We start from the raw sequence: 18,513 nt of genomic DNA, 5'->3' as shown, positions 1-18,513 counted from the left end.
TAAGAAAGGTTTAGTTGAAGTTGCGTGAACGCATCCCTCGAGTTACTTTTTGGAATTAAAATCACAATTATGTTACGGGAACGTATACATAATCACAATACTAGTCTAAATCGAGCCTAAAGCAAACTACGATGTTCTTGAATTATTATTATTCCTAAATTAGATAACCACATGGACAAATCAACCAACGATATTCATGACTAATCAACCATCTATTGCGTTAATCTTCTTTTTCTTATTTTGAATTACAAGCAGCAGTAGTAGTGGTATCAATTAGGTAAGTAATTAAGTATGACTATTTTCCTTTTCTTTTTCTTGAGATCATACAAATATACATCCCCACATATGAATTACTACAATATAATGAATAAGTACAGATCAACATAGTGCAGATGTTTTTGTACCAAAGTCTCAATGTGAAATTAATTAACAAAGAGGCTACTAAAACAAAATATATGAGATGAATTGGTGGGATTAAATTAAAATCTTATTCTAACAGTTTCTTTCATTTAGTGATCTTTTAAAATGGTCTTAACGTAAAAATGGATCATACAGACCCATAATTGGTACTAAAAGCAGAAAGCAAAAAGCAAAAAAAAAAAAAAACACAAAAGCGAAAAATACTACTAATATTTTAGCCGCTTTTAATATTTCCAAAAAATTCAAAGTTATTTAAAACACATCGTAAACCACGCTACATAAAATGCACCCGTGGTTCATGACACATTTTATATAACATTGTTGGAAATTAGAACCGGGTCACATGAAATGTACTCCCGAATTTTAGTAGCCATGATAATTATATAATTAACGTGCCTAAAGCAAACTACGCACCTTTAAGTTTGCGAGAGCCATGAGTTTTTAGATTTTATTGGGCATAGCTCACATCGATTATTCTAACTAAGTTTCGAAATCATCTCGAAAGAACCGTAAACTATCACGTAATTGTTTATTACATCACACCTCCTATGCTAAATAAGCGCCAAATTAATTAAAAGGGCTGTTAAAATTGTAATTACCTAAATTTAAAGTTCAAACTAACCTGATTACATAAGGACACGAATTGGGCAGGCCAGTGAATAAATTTAGGCCCAAATTGAGTCCAAGTCTAACAAAGGGGGAGGGGGCATTAATATTTGACCCAAATCGAATCCTTGTGATCCCAAATCGATTCGACTATGAGGATTAAGCCCCAAATGGCCATCATGGAATCAGACCACAAATGAAACTACGGATCTTTGGCATTAAAGTCGATGCATCATTGGTTGTTTAAACAACAAACATTTTCATTAAGTCAATTGAATTGTTCAGGCTGTATTTACAATTCCCTATGCACAATCAAATTATTAATCTGCCCACTAGCACAATCTTTGCATTCAGCTTACATATATTGACATATGTTTTCTTGTGCCCCATTTCCTCACCTTAAATTCCATTATTAATGACCTGAAATTAGTAGCTACCTAGCAAAGCAACAAGAAATCAAGTATAACACACTCTAAGCTAATATGTAAGGGTCCTCTTGATGGGTTTCCATCGAGTTTCTTTCCAACAGTCCAAAGTAGCTATGACAACAAGAAAAAGTATCTTTATGCCAAAACAAGCTAATGACAACTCTTTGCAATGAATCTACAGTACATTAATAATTTCAAAACCATGAGGTTTACACAAAATGAAACTAAACCAATCCGAGCACGTTGAAGTTATCAGACTCCAGTTTTTATTTTTTCCAATTTCAAGCCAAACATCATGATAAAGGTTCAGGAGTAGGTACCTGGAGATTAATAAAATAAGAAAAGGAAGAATCAGCAGCGATAGTAGCAGAATCAACAACAATTCTTTTTGACCAGTTTCCATCCTAGAAAAGTGAAATAACAACCCAGAAAAACAGTTTCAATCCAAACAAATGAACCAGAAGACCTTAACCCAACTTGATCTTAAATCATTTCCACTGTCAGCTAACCAAAAATAAGTTCAAGTGTAGGAGAAAATTCAGAAATCCACTATAATACTCAATGAAACAGTAACTCTATTGCCGAGTTCAACCCGGATTCAACAAGAAAAAACAATTCAAACCATTTCAACCCTCAATACATCAAAGATGGTTTCAGCCAATTTGAGATTGCAAACCAGAAAACAGAAATCAATCAAACAGTCATTTTCAATTTCCATTCTCTTTAGAGTTATTTCTTTCTATTTCCGAGCACCTTTTTTTTTACTCAGTCCCTATCCCTCTGTACATATCCACTCAATGTCTATATCTCTCCCTTTTTCGTACTCTATCCGTGTGTGTCCATTTAAAGACTAGGACCAACTCCCTTTTTAGTCAAATCTTTTCTCTTTCCAGCTTGTATATTCCCTTACCATGTGTATCCCTTAGCCTTTTAATCACACACCCATGTTCTTTTTGATTTCCAGCTCTTAAAAGGGTCCTTAAACAAGTGTAGTTTCCACTATCAATACCCTTTTCTATTTTTAATTCATTCCATTAACCTAGTGCTTTTAATTAATTCATTAATGCAATTTCTACCCTACCACTACTTCTAAAGTTAGGTAAACAATCTCCTTTTATTGAATAATTCCCAGACGAACCCTTTAAGTTTATAATTATTCAATTAGGATCTCTGAAAGTTATAAACATTTATAGAACTGCTAGGCAACAAAATCAAAGGGCATCAGTTTTTGAAACCTAAATAGGTTTAGCATTGAAACAAAGTCAAAAATAACCCTTCATATGAACAATCTGAATTGACATTAGCAAGAAACGAACATTGAAGAGCCTATTTGAGATTCGACCTTTGACACATTTAACATAATCATCTTAACAAGGAATCAAAACATCACGAGGATACTAATATGCTACCTATTAGTATAATATAAACCTAAATTGAAAATTGACAACCTATCGATTCAAAGGCAAATTCATGAACTTAAACAACTATTCACATAATCTGTAGAACAAATCTACAATCAGAAATCAAAACAAACAGGACCAAATAAATTTAAAAGGAAAATTGAAATTAACAGAAATAAATATGGATAAATAAACTAACCTAAAGCAAAGAAATCGGGTTCGAAGCTAGTCGTAACTTCACTCAGAAAAATTGACCAATCAAAAACACATGTAGAAGAGAAGGAGAAGAGGTAGAGGTGAAATGAATTTAAAGAAGAACAAAAAACAACAAAGGGAACTCACCGGCTAAACTTGAAATTACCCTTGATACCCCTATTCACCCGAAACTGATGTTACTCATTTGTTCTTTGTCAAAGAACAAATGAGTAACATCAGTTTTGGGTGAATAGGGGTATCAAGGGTAATTTCAAGTTTAGCCGGTGAGTTAACATCGGTTTTGTAGTGAATCGACCTTCTAATCATAGAAAACTAGAGGCTTGACTCGATGTATGTCATCAGGTTCAATGGAAATTGATTTTGAATTTTTAGGGTTAAAACTTGGATTTAAGATTCGACGAATCTTGGTTAGATTCGATGGAAACTAATGATGGATTTGGTAAGAGGGGCTCGAGGTGGTTCTATAGTGTAAAGATGAGGGTGAACGGAGCCGGCGCCACCACCCTAAGGCGGTGAGGGTACGGAGGCGGCGTCTCTAGGGTTTGGTTAGAGATGAAAGGGGTTGAGGGGTTCTGAAGGGGGCGGGTTTGGTTGGTCACATATATACAGGGGGTGAAATTGGATCCAGACCGTTCGATCAAACGAGATCAACGGCCTGGATCATCTGACTAAATGGAACGACGCCGTTTTAGACTCTTTTGAGACCGGATCGGTCTCTGAAAAATGGGTCGGGGTCGGGGTCGGATACGGGCGATGGGGTGTGTTCTAGACCGTTGGATGAACAATTCTTTAACAGCTCGGATTGAGGCGAGTCCAAACGACGTCGTTTGGTTCAGTATAGGGCCGGACCGGTTGGGACGGGTTTTGGGCTGATTTGGGTGTATTTGATTTGGGCTTTGGTGGTTAAATTGAGTTTGGCCCAATTTGATTTTCTTCTCTTTTATTAATTCTCTTTCTTCCTAAATTATTTTCAAAATTAAGAACAAAAAATCCTAACTCAAATTATAAAACCAAAATTGACTTAAAATACTAATCCACTTTAAATAATATTTATCACAAGTAATTACATACTAAAAATAAAATAATCACACAGTTTGATATTAAACACTTTAAAAATGTAAAATACGTTATTTTTTGATTCTTTTATTTTTGTAAAAATAATTAATTTACTACTCAACTCAAAAATTATAAAATTAAATTCTAAATGCGAATGCAATCTATTTTTTCATTTATTTAAACATATAAACATGCACGAACCCATGCAAGTAATGACAGAAAATACCACGAAAATTCACAAAAGTGCAAACAATAAAACAAACAATTTTTGTTTTGATTTTGTGGGAGTAATTCATGTGAGGCAAAAATAACGTGCTCACAAACACTCTGACTATTACAAAATACTGGTGTCTTCTTCTGAGATAGTCCAAGATCAATTACCAAGCCTTGTATCCAAAAAGCCTCTTTCACTGCTTCCGTAAGTGCCATATACTCAATTTCTCTGGTAGACAAAGTAACAACAGAATGCAAAGTCGCCTTCCAACTGATGACACTACCAGAAAGAATAAAAACATAACATGTCAGAGATCTTCTCTTATCTAAGTCCCCTGCATAATCTGAATCGACATAGCTGACTACGGATTCACTCAACTTGTCATTGTAAAAAGTCAAGCCTACATCTGTAGTGCCCCTGAAGTATTTCAAGATCCACTTCAACGCCTGCCAATGTTCTTTACTAAGACACGCCATGTATCTACTCAGAACACTAACAACATGTGAAATGTCAGGGCAAGTGCAAACCGTAGCATACATAATTCTACCTACAACACTCGAATATGGAATGCTAGACATCTGCTCCATCTCCTCGTCTCTTTTTGGTATCATGTCTGCAGACAAATTGAAATGGGAAGCAAAAGGAACTGACAAAGATTTAGCACCTGTCATATTAAATCTCTTGAGGACCTTCTCAATATAGGACAGTTGAGGCAACATCAGCTTTCCAACCCTTTTATCTCGAGTAATCTCTATCCCCTATATCTTCTTTGTAGCACCCAAATCCTTTTATCTCAAACTCCTCACCTAGATGTTTCTTCAATAGGATAATACGTAACATGCTCTTAGCAGCAATAAGCATTTCATCCACATATAATAATAAATACACACGAGAACCATCTTCAAGCTCTTTGTAATACACACAACTATCATATGCACTTCGAGAAAAGGCATTTTGAATCATAAATATATCAAATATTTCATACCACTGCCTAGTCGATTGTTTTATGCCATATAAAGATTTCTTAAGCAAGAAAACATGATTTTTCTTATCCTGAATAATGAATCCCTCAGGCTGATTTATATAAATCTCCTCACCCAACTCACCATGCAAGAATGCAGTTTTCATATCTAACTGTTCTAGCTCTAAGTCATGAAAAAACGCCAAAGCCAATAAGATCCTGATAGAGCTATGCTTTACCACTGGAGAGAACACTTCATTATAATTTATTCACACCTCCCACCCCCACCCCCTTTTTCTTTTGAAAATTCATTTGCAGCCTAGACCTTATGTCCCTTTGGTAATAGAACAAGCTTCCATGTCTGATTCTTATGAAGAGACTCAATCTCTTCACCCATAGCACCAACCCACTGATCTTCTTCTGGATTAAAAATATCTTATTTATAGCTATTAGGCTCAAGCACGTCAATGGTCTCTACAAATGATAAAGCAAACTCCACAAAATTTGCATATCCAGAAAAATTACCATCAGCTACTTTTGCAAACTTTTGTGGTTGGTTGATCACTCTCTTCTCTCTGCCAGTTGCAATGCTATATGGTTGTTGTTATGCAGTTGCATAAACATTATCATCTTGATCGATATTTTGCATCTCCTCCACTTTCTCTAGTTTAGAACTACTGGGCTGAGCTAGTGAAGATTCAATTTATAGCTCTATGCGATCATTGACACCACGATCTGTTTTTGCTATTGCCTTCTCCCTCTGACTGTCCAGTGAGGCAGATTCATTGAATATTACATCCCTACTAATAATTAGTCCTGGAGTCTTTTGATTTATGCACAACTTATAACCTTTCACTCTAGTTGCATACCCTAGAAATATGCATTTCTTTATACACGACTCAAGTTTTCCATCCCTCACATGAGCATAAGCAAGACAACCAAATTTCTTTAAATTTGAATAATCAACAGGCAAATCAGATCATGATTCAAAAGGAGTTTTGAACTCAATAGATATAGATGGAGATTTGTTGACCAAATAACAAGTTGTACTGATTGCTTCAGCCAAAAAAATCATTGCTAACACATGAGTGTGAAAGCATGTTTCATGCCCGATCACAAAGTGTTATGTTCATACATTCTATAATACTATTCTGTTGTGGTATTCTGACACAAGTGCGGTGTCTCACTATTCCCTCTCTGCTACAGAAATTATTGAACTCAGAATTACAAAATTCCAACCCATTATCAGTCTGAAGACGCTTTAACTTTCTTTTCGTCTTCCTTTCAACCATTATCTTTCATTTAACAACTATTGGAAATGCCTCATCTTTTGTTTTCAGTAAATACACTCATACCATCTTTGAGTAATCATCAATAAAAGTTATAAAGTAACTAGCAACACTCTTGGAGGGAACTCTGTTTGGATCCCATAAATCTGAATGTATATAATCTAACTTGTCTCTAACTCTCTAGTCTTGTTCTCTGCCTTCTTGCTAAATTTTACCCTTATCTATTTACCAAACACGCAATGCTCACAAAATTTTAAAACTTGATTTTTGAACACATAAACCAAATTTTACTTGCTCAATTAAGACAATCCCTTGTCACTCAGATGACCAAGTAGCAAGTGCCATAACTTAGATTGATTCAAATCACTTTTTTCAGAAGCTACAACAACTTCCCTTCAACTACACTGGCTTGAAGATGATACAATTTTAAATGCATTTTACCCTTCATGAGTACTATAGAGTCTTTACACACTTTAAGTATTCCATTTTTGGAGTAAAACTTATACTCTTGATCATCCAAAGTCAAAAGAGAAATCAGATTTCTCTTTATTAGAACAACATGCCAACACTCAATGTTTTCGATAATTCAGTCGAACATTCTCAATCTGATGCTACAAATCCCCTCTACTAGTAATAGTTATCATCTCCCATGTAGACTGTCCCACTCATCTACTTGTAAATTGCAAACCAATTCTTGTGCGGACATATGAGGAAAGTAGCGCCGGAATCAAGAACCCGGGAATTCTGCCCATGACTGGAACTCACACCATAGGCTTTCCTTACATACTCACTATCATTAGAATTATTGCTAATGTCAACAATATTCGCCAAATTATCTATTTTATGCTTCTCTTTTTTCTCTTTTAGCTTATGACAATCTCTCTTGTAGTGATTTTGCTCCCCGCACTTATAACAATGTTGCTTCCTTGCTCTAGACTTTGATCTGGCGGTTGACTTTTTTTGGTTAAAGTCCTTTTGTTGTGTTCTTCCTCTACTCACAAGACCCCTGCCCTCAATTCTGTTGTCTGAAAAGATCTCTTTCAACTCTTTAGATTTTAGTGCATTACTAACATCTTCTAGTAGAATGCTATCTTTCCCATATAGCAGTGTATCAGCAAAAATATCATAAGATGGTGGTAAAGAACATAATACAATCAAGGCCTGATCCTCACTCTCAATTTTGATATCCACGTTCTTAAAGTCCATTATAAATGAATTAAACTCATCAAGGTGAGTTTTAAAAGGTGTTCCTTTGTTCATACGGAGATTGTATAAACTTTTTTTCAGGTAGTGTCAGTTCATCAACAATTTCTTAGAATACAGATCTTCTAGCTTCTTCCATACCGTTGTTGCAGAAGTTTTCTCCAGTGATTTTTCTAAAAACACTATTTGTAATGCTCATGAAGATCACACTCAAATCCCTCTTCTTCAGGTTTACCTTTTTTGTCTCTGTCATCTCTTCAGGAAAATCCTCATCAATTGTCTTCCATAAACCTTGCAACACCAGGACGATTTCATCCTAATCTTCCATAGATTGAAACTCGAACCCCCGTCAAATTTCTCTACTTTGTTGAGGATAATGAAGACATCTTAACCCTAAATTATATGCAGAAACCCGAACCTTGCTCCCATACCAATTGTTGCGAAAGATCGTTGGTTAACTAGCACACAATCATACACAAAGTAAATAGAGAAGAAAAATATCAACACAAGTATTTAACGTGGTTCGGCTAAGCCTAATCCTCGGGCAGAAGCAGAGAGAGTTTTCTACTATGAATTAGAAGAAAAACACAATACAATCTATAGAATCACCATCTACAACCCCTATATATAGATCCTATATATTCCCAAATCTATAAGAGAAAGTCTCTCAATTTGACAAAGCCAATATGTTTTTCTTTCCCAAATCTATTAGGACAATAGTTTTCCCAAATCTATAGAGATTATGAGTTTTCTAAAATTACAAAGAAATAATTCATGCCACAAATAACATTAGGTCTTAGAGATTCACAATTAAAGCATATAATGTTACTGGTCATACATACTAGTCGAAGAAAAAAACTAGGTTTTTATATAACCAGGAGTATCTTTACTACTTTTAGATGTAACTTCAACTTATGGAAGACATTATATATATGAAGTACATGTTCGAGACGAAGTGTATTCCAAATCACCGTAAACTCTCTTTATAAAAATAAAAACTATGATAAAAACTAAAAGAGGACGCGGATTTGATTCAGTATTCTAGTTAGATGACGGGTCAAATTCAAAGTCGGATCTTTTCGTGGACTTGGAGGAAATACTGTTGAAGACTAACTAAATGTTAAGATAATAACACGTTAACGAAGTTTAGCTTTGTTGTCTGTAGACTTGATTAAATGTTAAGATAATACTGTTGAAGACTAACTTGCTTTCATGCAAATATGCAATACTTGCATCGAGAATATAAATCATTTTCTAAAATGAATTAAACATATGCTAAGAAAGATTGACCCTTTGATTTCTTGCTCCTCTTTACGGAGTATTATATTTTATGTAAATGATTGCAATTATAAGGAATTAAATAGTTACCACAAGAGAAAAATCCATCCTTGTTATATCTCACAAAAGATTGTAGACAATTTTTTTTTTTTTTGAGAAAAAAAATATTATTACAAATATATCAAATTATTACAAATGCAGGAACAAAATATTTTGTTGCTGTTATTTTTTTCTTTAAATTGTCTTAGAGCTATTTCTTGCGCTATATTTGTTAGCTATTGACGCATTGTATGAAAATATGACAATTTAAATTGAATAACGTTTTGCATTAAGTATATATTAATTGGTAAATTTGTACAAAGTCCGTTAAATAATGATAAATTCTAGTTATGATCCTTGTGATATATGGCTATTTAACTTTAACCTCAATTATTGAAATGTGCACATTGGATCTATGTGCTTGTAATCTTCACAAATTTATCGAATTTTATACCATTACACCGTTTGAATACCTTTGTGTAATGCTTAGTGTGTAATGTTACTCTATACTTGAGAATTGAGGATAATATAATTGTTAAATTAGTCAAAATGTAACATATTTCATATAAAAAGGGATAAAACACGCATTTTGATAACTTGAAGGTTAAATGTTCTTAGTTATACATCTCAAGGATCAACTTAGATTTTGCCAATAATTGAGGGGCCAAAATTGCTGTTATCCCGTTACCTCAAATTAAATCTAGAAGGATCAAATCAAATACAATTCCCTACAACTAATAAACAAGACTAAATAAAAACGTCACTTTGTCTATGATGAGTGAGTGATTTTATTATTTCCATTTTGGACCATATTTAGCAAAATACACATTGTGGTCAAGATTGGTGGGTGAGAGGTCGGCCATGACTAAAGAAAGGGAAATCACATTATCTAAATAACAAAGAAATATAACTAAGTGTTCCATGTGTAATATATATTAATTATTATCATTTTACTTAAAACACCTTATGTACTAAACATGTCCTTATTTAAATTGTTAAGTTTTGTAGCCATCTATAATAGTCTACTAGTTGCAGGAGGACCGTGCTAAGCCCGTGCCCAATTTTTCTTAAAATTAATAATTTTATTTTAATTAAGTAAGTTTAATTCGTATCATATTTTTTTATTTCATAAATAATTTAATATAGTGACACGCCAATCAAGTCTTGTTGATAAGTCTTCATAATTATTAAAGTTTCTTAGTCACATAATTGAATAATTTTGTTAAAGAAAAAATTATTTATGAGGAAGCAAGTGGCTGGAGAATTAGCAAATACTAAAGGGACACAAGTGATTCAATATTCTATAAACTAATATGATTTAAAGTGTTCAAAATAATTACAACTCGGTCAAGATCATAAATTGAAAAATATTTGGCATTTTTATGAATTTGTGAGCATATACTTTCTTAGGTTATAGATTTCTTTTTTTTATTTTATTACTTGTTCACTCATAATTTCACGTGGAACAGGTTATGTAGTTAAATATGAGGATTTAAGCTTAGTTTTAGATGAAATTCAAAAAGAAACCTAAATTTATCAAAGTGAATTAACCTTAAGGATCAATTTAGTTCAATACTTTACGCTTAAAAAATCAATTCAAAGTTACCAACCAAGAAATTTTAAGGTGGCTGATAACACTACCTTCATTTTCAATAATATAACGTGGCACTGTCAATAATTTATATTTTTAGTATTTGTAATGCATTATAGATATTTCAAAAGCGATCGATATAATTGTTCACAAAAGATTCAATTCAATTCAATGAGCTGAGAAAAAAAACTAATTAAATGAGAATCGTACTTGATTCAACAGGAATAATATATCACCTCTTAAAATCAGCAAAAATTAGGATAGTTTTACATTTTAACTTCTTCTCCTTTTCCTATTCTTCATCCCCCAATGTAATCGACAAATTAAAAAGAATATAAACGTTATTACTTTTTTTTCTTTCATAAATGCTAATTTATTAATTCTTGAAAATGTATTTTGTACACTCTAAGTTAAAAACAGTAAGAAAGGTTATAAAAAATGACTTGGCATGAGAAGGAAGAAAGTTCAACCAAAATCAGAATTAACATAAGCTTTTGAAGACAACTCTTATTCATTAAAAGATCTTAAGCGATTTTCAAATATTTTATGCCAATTATATTTCAATTAAACTCATAAAATAGTAGGTTTTAATTTTCTTTAAAGTAAAAAAAAGGTGCATCGAGAAATTAGTAGTAGATGAGATAAATACTTAAAAAACACGTAAAATGACAATGTCAAATAGTAACTAAAATTTTAAATGAGTATATTTCCAATATATAAAATCAAAATTTGTTTTAGTCCATTAAAATCTTAACTTTCAATGTTCATGAAATTATTTACTTCAAACTCACGTTATGCTCATTATGAACTCATTTAGAATTTTAATAATATATTTTAATTCACCCGTATTAACAAAGACCCATATTTTTATCTTTTAGAATCCCCTATATAATATCAATAAACATTCTTGAGTTTGAGTCTTTACATAAATTGACCTAATATTAGTCTTATAAGTATATTAATAAAAAATAATTCAAGTCATTAATAAATAAAAGATTTAGAACTACCCGAAAATAATTATAATATGTCTTTATTAGTATATATATGAGCTCTAGAGAGAGAAAAATATGGTTAGGGACACATGAACGTGGGACATGTCCAAATATATAGCAAGACCTAACAAATTGTCCACTTGGAGAAAAAAATTGGCATACTTTGCCTAAATTTACGGAAATGTAGAAGGTCAAATAATGTAAAAAGTAACCTAAGGGCAAAAAAGGGTTCATAGGAAGTTACATTTATCAATTTCGAAGGCCCGGTGGGAGCGATCTTAAGAAATAAGCAATTTATGCAAGATATCCATTGAGCTTAAAGCCTCAAACTAATACTCTTTTATCAATTTGAAAATTATTTATAATATATACCTACCCAAATGAAACTAATTATCCCTACCTACCCACACTCATCCCAACTTTTTTTACCCATTTGACTTAGCTTAGCTTGATTTCGCTTGGCTGACTTGGTTTGAATTGGCTTACTTGAATTGACTTGATTATGTTTAACTTGGCTTGACTTGGTTTGAATTGGATTGACTTGAATTAGCTTGGTTTATAGCAATTTGAATTGACTTCATTTGGCTGAGTATTAAAAAAAAGGGGAAGGGACAAAGTAATGAATAAGAACGGATAAATATTTTCCGCTCCATGAGTATTTGCTAAACTTTTCGAAAATGAGTGATGGACAAAAATAAGATATGCAGGGAAAAGGCAACTACATCAGTCATATATAGCAGTTTCATAGCATTAAAAACAGAAAAAATAAGATAGGACATCTTTTAAGAAGTAAACCATAAAACAAAAGGTAAATTTGACTTTAAAAAATAAGGTTAGAATCTAGAAGTAATTAATTAAAAAGTTTATATTTTATTGGAAATTTTTGTGAGTACTACAAAAGTCCTTGGTTCTCTCTTATTATTATATTATATATAGTAATTGTAAAGTAATGTTGATGATAATTTACCTCGTTTGCTATTTCCTTTTCTTCACCTAACCAGTTGACTCAATTACTGTCAATCAAATCTGTACACAAGAGTAAAACCTAAAAAGTCAACAAATCTTGTACCTCGTTTGGATTTTCCTCCAAATGTGAGAAAGACATTTCACTATACATATAATATGATAATATATATTCAAATAAATGATTTAACGACATTTTGTTTGTTACTTGAAAAATATTAAGATATGGATAAAGTTAAAAAGTGTCATTCCTTCTTAGAATAGTGTGCTAATTTGTTTAAATAACTTTTACAGAACACGAAATGAAAATCTGGGCCAAGCGCGTAAAAAAATAAATAGAGAAATGCATATTTTTAGTTGTTTCCATAAAATTAATAGCTGACAAAATATATATTATTTGTATATACGTACATTATATATAAAAAAATACTTATTTTATATACTTTTTGACTAGCGAATGCAATTAGTTTTAGCCGACCGACCAATTTTGTATTTGCCCCAAAAACTACTCCTATTTCATTACCCATTAAGGCCTTTCTTTGGGGGGGGGGGAAGGGGGTTGTTTAAATTGAAACTCATACTTAGTACTCTCTCCGGTTCATAATAAGCGATCAATTTGCTTTAGGCACACCCATTAAGGAAATACTAAATTCTAGACAAAAATAGTTAGTGTGACTAAACTACTCTTAATTAAATGTTGGAGCATAATTTAATGTGAGAAGTAAAAGACTTTTTAGGGATATGTACATAAGGGTAATTTTGAAAAAAAAATTGAATTTTTTTCTTGATTATATAAATGGACACTTATTTTGGACCAAAATAAAAAAAGTAAATTGATCACTTATTGTGTATCGGAAGGGGTATGTATTTGCAAACATTCTCAAATGTTAGTTTCCTAGAGATAAAAGATTCATAATGTGGTGCCCTCTAGAAATATCAATTTACTCCTTCTGTGATGATATAAATTTACTGAACTACTATTAACAAATGCATAATTCTTGATATACATGTACAAGATATTTTTTCTCGAGTGAATTTGACACCTTTACGCTTCAAATTACCTGTATATATCATTAATGATGTACTTCGAAAAGCTTTTTATTAAAAAATTGCAAGTTTTTACCTTCGTCTTTAATAATAGTTTCAATTTTCAAATCAATATGCATTTGTCACTTGAAAAATATAGAAAACTGTTAAATTTGTTATTTGGTAATACCTAAATCATTTATACCAAAATTTGTTATCAAAGACATGACTGGCCTTAATAGAAAGGTGCGAAGGTCAAGAATCAGGATAGAAGGGTATTAGGCAGTCCAGTTTGTCTCTCATTTTATTTAAGTAGTGGTAGCATTATCCTCGTATTTCCACATTCCTAGATTTCTATCAATGTCTGGTTGCTTGTGTTTTGATTTTTCTATTATTTTATTGGTGTTACTGTTTTTTTTTTTGCTTTTTCCCTACTGTATTTCTTTCTCTATTCTATTGTGATGGATTATGCATGCTTGCTTTGATTCGAGTGTTTATCAGAAACAGTTCCTCTATCCGCACAAGATAAGATTGCGGCTGCATATTCACTATCTTCCCTTGACCCCTGTTATAGGATTATACTAGATATATTATTGTTGTACGTTGACTAGTATCACGACCCAAAATTCCCACCTTCAGGACTATGATGACGCCTAACATTTCATTCGCTAGGCAAGCCAACGTTAGAGTAAACCATTTGCCATTTTTAAACATTTCAAGTAATTAAACCCATTTAGACTGAAATAAAACTGAAATGATATACGAAAAGGTAAAACAACCCAAAATTGTCTAAGTACAATTTCGGATCTAGAGTCACAAGTGTACGAGCTACTAGAAGTTCTACAAATAGAGTCTGAAATAAATACAACCGTTTCGAATAAAATGAACAATAAATAAGGAAAGACGAAGGCGACTTCAAGGTCTGCGAATGTCAGTAGATCCACCTCGAGTCTCTAGATATGCCAATCTGAGCTGATGCACCTCACATACAGATGGGATCAGTACCAAAATCTGCTTATGAAATGCAGAGTGTAGTATGAGTACAACTGACCCAATGTACTCCGTAAGTGTCGAGCTTAACTTCGACGAGGTAGTGACGAGGCTATGACAGGAAACTCACGTAATTAAACCTGTACAAATGAAAATATATGTGCAACATAGTAACAAATATAGAATTAATATGCAAAATTAGGAGGGGACAAGCAAATGGGGAACAAGATACGATAATTATAACAGGAATAACAACATAAGACAGTCAAATAAATTCTCAACCAATGAAAGCGAATAAACATAATGAATAAAAAGAGCACAACATCACTCTTCGTGCTTTTTATCTCAACCTCTCCATGAAATGATAAACATGGCACGGCTTCACCCTTCGTGCTTTAACTCTCTTCTTCACTATGTATTAATCAATAAATGAAGCAATAAACGGCACGACACCACCCGCATGCTTTAGCCCAACAACAACATATAAGTATTCGTCACCTTACATATACATTGTATCCACACATTTAAACACGTAACAAATAGGTAAACAAGTCCTAATCCTTCAAGTCAAGGTTAACCACACACTTACCTCACTCCGCAATCAACTGAAAATTCAACCACGACCTTTCCTTTCGAACAAGCCTCCAAAACAACCAAATCTAACAAATTATTGATCAAGCGATTCAAAATAAGCTTTAGAAACTACTCACAAATGAAAGAGATTCAATTTAGATCATTATTGAAAAAGTCAACAAACGTCAACCCCCGTGCTCGCTTGGTCAAAACCTGAAATTCGGATCTAAGCTTGATTACCCATTCACCCCAAGCCCGGTTATGTTATTTGTTTCGAAATCCGGCCTCGATTCGAGGTCCAAATTTCATTTTTTTTCAAAAATTCCAAATTCTACCCCATGAAAATTCTAGATTTAATGATGAAACCTTAGAAAATATAATGGGTGATTAAAAGAAAGTAGATTAAGGTCGCTAACTAAAAAAATTAGGAAGAAAAGCTCTTGAAAAAAATCGCCTCTAAAGTATTTAGGGTTGAGAATTTGAAAGAATGAGCTAAAATACCGTTTTCCCCTTCTTTTATCCAGGCGAAGATGTCCCAATTAAGAGTCCGCAAATGCAAGAAAGCCTTCGTAAATACGAAGGTCCCCTATCTCTGCTTCCATCGCAATTGCGATGGTTTTTGTTAGCAAATGCGAACTTGGACTTCCGCAATTGCGACCTTTGATCACAAATGCGAACCACTTCCCCCTCCCCCCAGTACTGCTTCATAAATGTGAACTGCTTGTTCACAAATGCAAACCTGACAGAAGACACACTGCTTGCAAATGCGAACACTGATCTCGCAATTGCTAGATCAGAGACCTGCACCAGAACCAGATTGCACTATTCTAAGTCCAAAATCACTCTGTAGCATATTAGAAACTTACCTGAGCCCTCGGGGCTCCAAACCAAATATGCACACAAGTCCAAAAATATCATACGAACTCGCTCTCATGATTGAAACATCAAAATAATACCTAGAACTACGAATCGTGCACCAAAACAAATGAAATTTTCAATAAAGCTTAAGAACTTTTATTTTAACAATCGAACGTTCGAATCATGTCAAATCAACTTCGTTTTGCACCATTTGTAGACAAGTCGTAAGTACAGTAATGAACTTATACCAAGTTTCGCAACCAAAATTCGGATCCGGTAGCAACAAAGTCAATCTTCGGTAAAATTTATAAACTCTTTAAACCTTTAAACTTCAAATGTTCAACAAATTGAGATAATCGAACTATGGGCCTTCGAATTTGATACCGGGCATACGCCCAAGTCCCAAATCACGATGCCACCGGAACCGTCAAAATATGGATCTGGGTCCATTTGCTCAAAATGTTGACCGAAGCCAACTCAAATAGATTTTAAGGCACGAATTCATATTTTAATCAACACTTTTACATAAAAGCCTTATGAAAAAAGACACAGACTATGCACGCAAATCTAGGAAGGCTAAAAGAAGCTGTTGAGGTTTCGAAATACAATTAAGGGTTAAAGTACCTAGACCGGTAAAAAGGTGTGAATATCTACTCCGTATGTCTAACTCGGACTCCCAAGTGGCTACCTCGATATTATGACCTCTCCATTGCACTCGAACTGAAGTGTAACTCTTTAACCTTAACTGTCGGACCTACCGAGCTAGAATAGCCACCGGCTCCTCCTCATAAGTCAAATCCTTATCCAACTGGACTGACCTGAAATCTAATACATGGGACGGATCACTGTGATACTTCCAGAGCATTGACACATGGAACATCAGGTGAACTGTTGATAAACTAGGTGGCAATGCGAGCTTATATGCCACTTCACCCACTCTCTCAAGGATCTCAAAGTGTCTGATATACCTAGGGCTCAACTTGCCCTTCTTTCCAAATGTCATCATACCCTTCATGGTGAAACCCGAAGCAATACCCTCTCTCCAACCAAGAATGCAACATCACGAACTCTACGATCGGCATAACTCTTCTACCTAGACCTAGCTGTGTGAAGTCGATCCTGAATAATCTTGACCTTGTCCAACGCATCCTATACCAAATCTATACCCAACAACCGAGCCTCCTTCGGCTCAAACCATCCAACTAGGGAATGACACTGCCTCCCGTATTATGCCTCATAAGGAGCCATCTGAATGCTCGGCTGATAGCTGTTGTTGTAGGCAATCTCCGAAAGTGGCAAGAATTGATCCCAAGAACCCCCGAAATCCATAACACAAGCGTGAAACAAGTCTTTCAATATCTAAATAGTACGCTCGGACTGTCCGTTCATTTGAAAATGAAATATTGTGCTTAACTCAACCTGCGTACCCAACTCATGTTGTGTTGTCATCCAGAAAATCAAGGTGAACTATGTACCTCGATCAGAAATGATAGACACGGGCACACCGTGAAGACGGACAATCTTGCGGATGTAGATCTCAGCCAACCGCTCTGAAGAATAGGTAACTGCCATAGGAATGAAATGTGCTGACTTGGTCAGCCTATCCACAATAACCCACATCGCGTCGAACTTCCTCTGAGTTCGTGGGAGTCTAACAACAAAATCTATAGTGATATGCTCCCACTTCCACTCAGGAATCTCTAACTTCTAAAGCAAACCACCAGGTCTCTGATGCTCGTACTTTACTTGCTGACAATGTAGACACCAAGCTACATATGGAACTTTATCCTTCTTCATCTTTCTCCACCAATAATGATGCCGCAAGTCATGATCTATCTTGACAGCACCCGGATGGATAGAATACCAGGAACTATAGGCCTCCTCAATAATCAACTCAAGAAGCCCATCCATATTGGGCACACAAATACGACTCTGCATCCTCAAAATCCTATCATCTCCAATAGTAACCTGCTTGGAACCACCATGCCGCATTATGTCCCTAAGGACAAGCAAATAAGGGTCATTATACTGCCGCCCTCTGATGCGCTCATACAAGGAAGACTGAGCGACTGTACAAGCTTGAACATGACTGGGCTCTGAAACATCTAACCTTACGAACTGATTGGCCAAAGCCTGAACATCTGATGCAAGCGGTCTCTCACCAACTAGAATGTACGCAAGGCTGCCCATATACACTGTCCACATTGGCCTTTCTAGGATGATACAAAATGATGGTATCATAGTCTTTCAACAACTCCAACCACCTCATCTACCTCAAGTTGATATCCTTTTGCTTGAACAGATACTATAGAATCCGATGATCAGTGAATGCCTCCAAATCTTCAACACATGAACAATGGATGTCAACTCTAAGTCGTGAACAAGGTAATTCTTCTCATGAACTTTCACC

General features: G+C 34.2%; 2 protein-coding genes across 2 annotated transcripts; both read right to left on the bottom strand.

Moving 5' to 3' along the window:
- Positions 1 to 1,376: 1,376 nt before the first annotated feature.
- LOC138884877 (secreted RxLR effector protein 161-like) lies at positions 1,377 to 5,011 on the bottom strand. The gene is made up of 3 exons (XM_070165737.1): positions 4,472 to 5,011; positions 1,775 to 1,858; positions 1,377 to 1,463 (listed from the first exon to the last, which is right to left on the bottom strand). The coding sequence occupies exons 1-3, from the start codon at positions 5,009 to 5,011 to the stop codon at positions 1,377 to 1,379; spliced, it is 711 nt and encodes a 236-aa protein (XP_070021838.1).
- A 12,799-nt stretch (positions 5,012 to 17,810) lies between these two features.
- On the bottom strand, positions 17,811 to 18,293 carry LOC138884876 (uncharacterized). Its single transcript, XM_070165736.1, has one exon. It carries the CDS (start codon positions 18,291 to 18,293, stop codon positions 17,811 to 17,813), a length of 483 nt encoding a protein of 160 aa, XP_070021837.1.
- Between the last annotated feature and the right edge of the window lie 220 nt (positions 18,294 to 18,513).

Source organism: Nicotiana sylvestris, chromosome 2, assembly GCF_000393655.2.
Source record: "Nicotiana sylvestris chromosome 2, ASM39365v2, whole genome shotgun sequence".
Classification (NCBI taxonomy): Eukaryota; Viridiplantae; Streptophyta; class Magnoliopsida; order Solanales; family Solanaceae; genus Nicotiana; species Nicotiana sylvestris.
The sequence above is the reverse complement of the archived record's forward strand: the minus strand, read 5'-3'. Positions and strand labels throughout refer to the sequence as shown.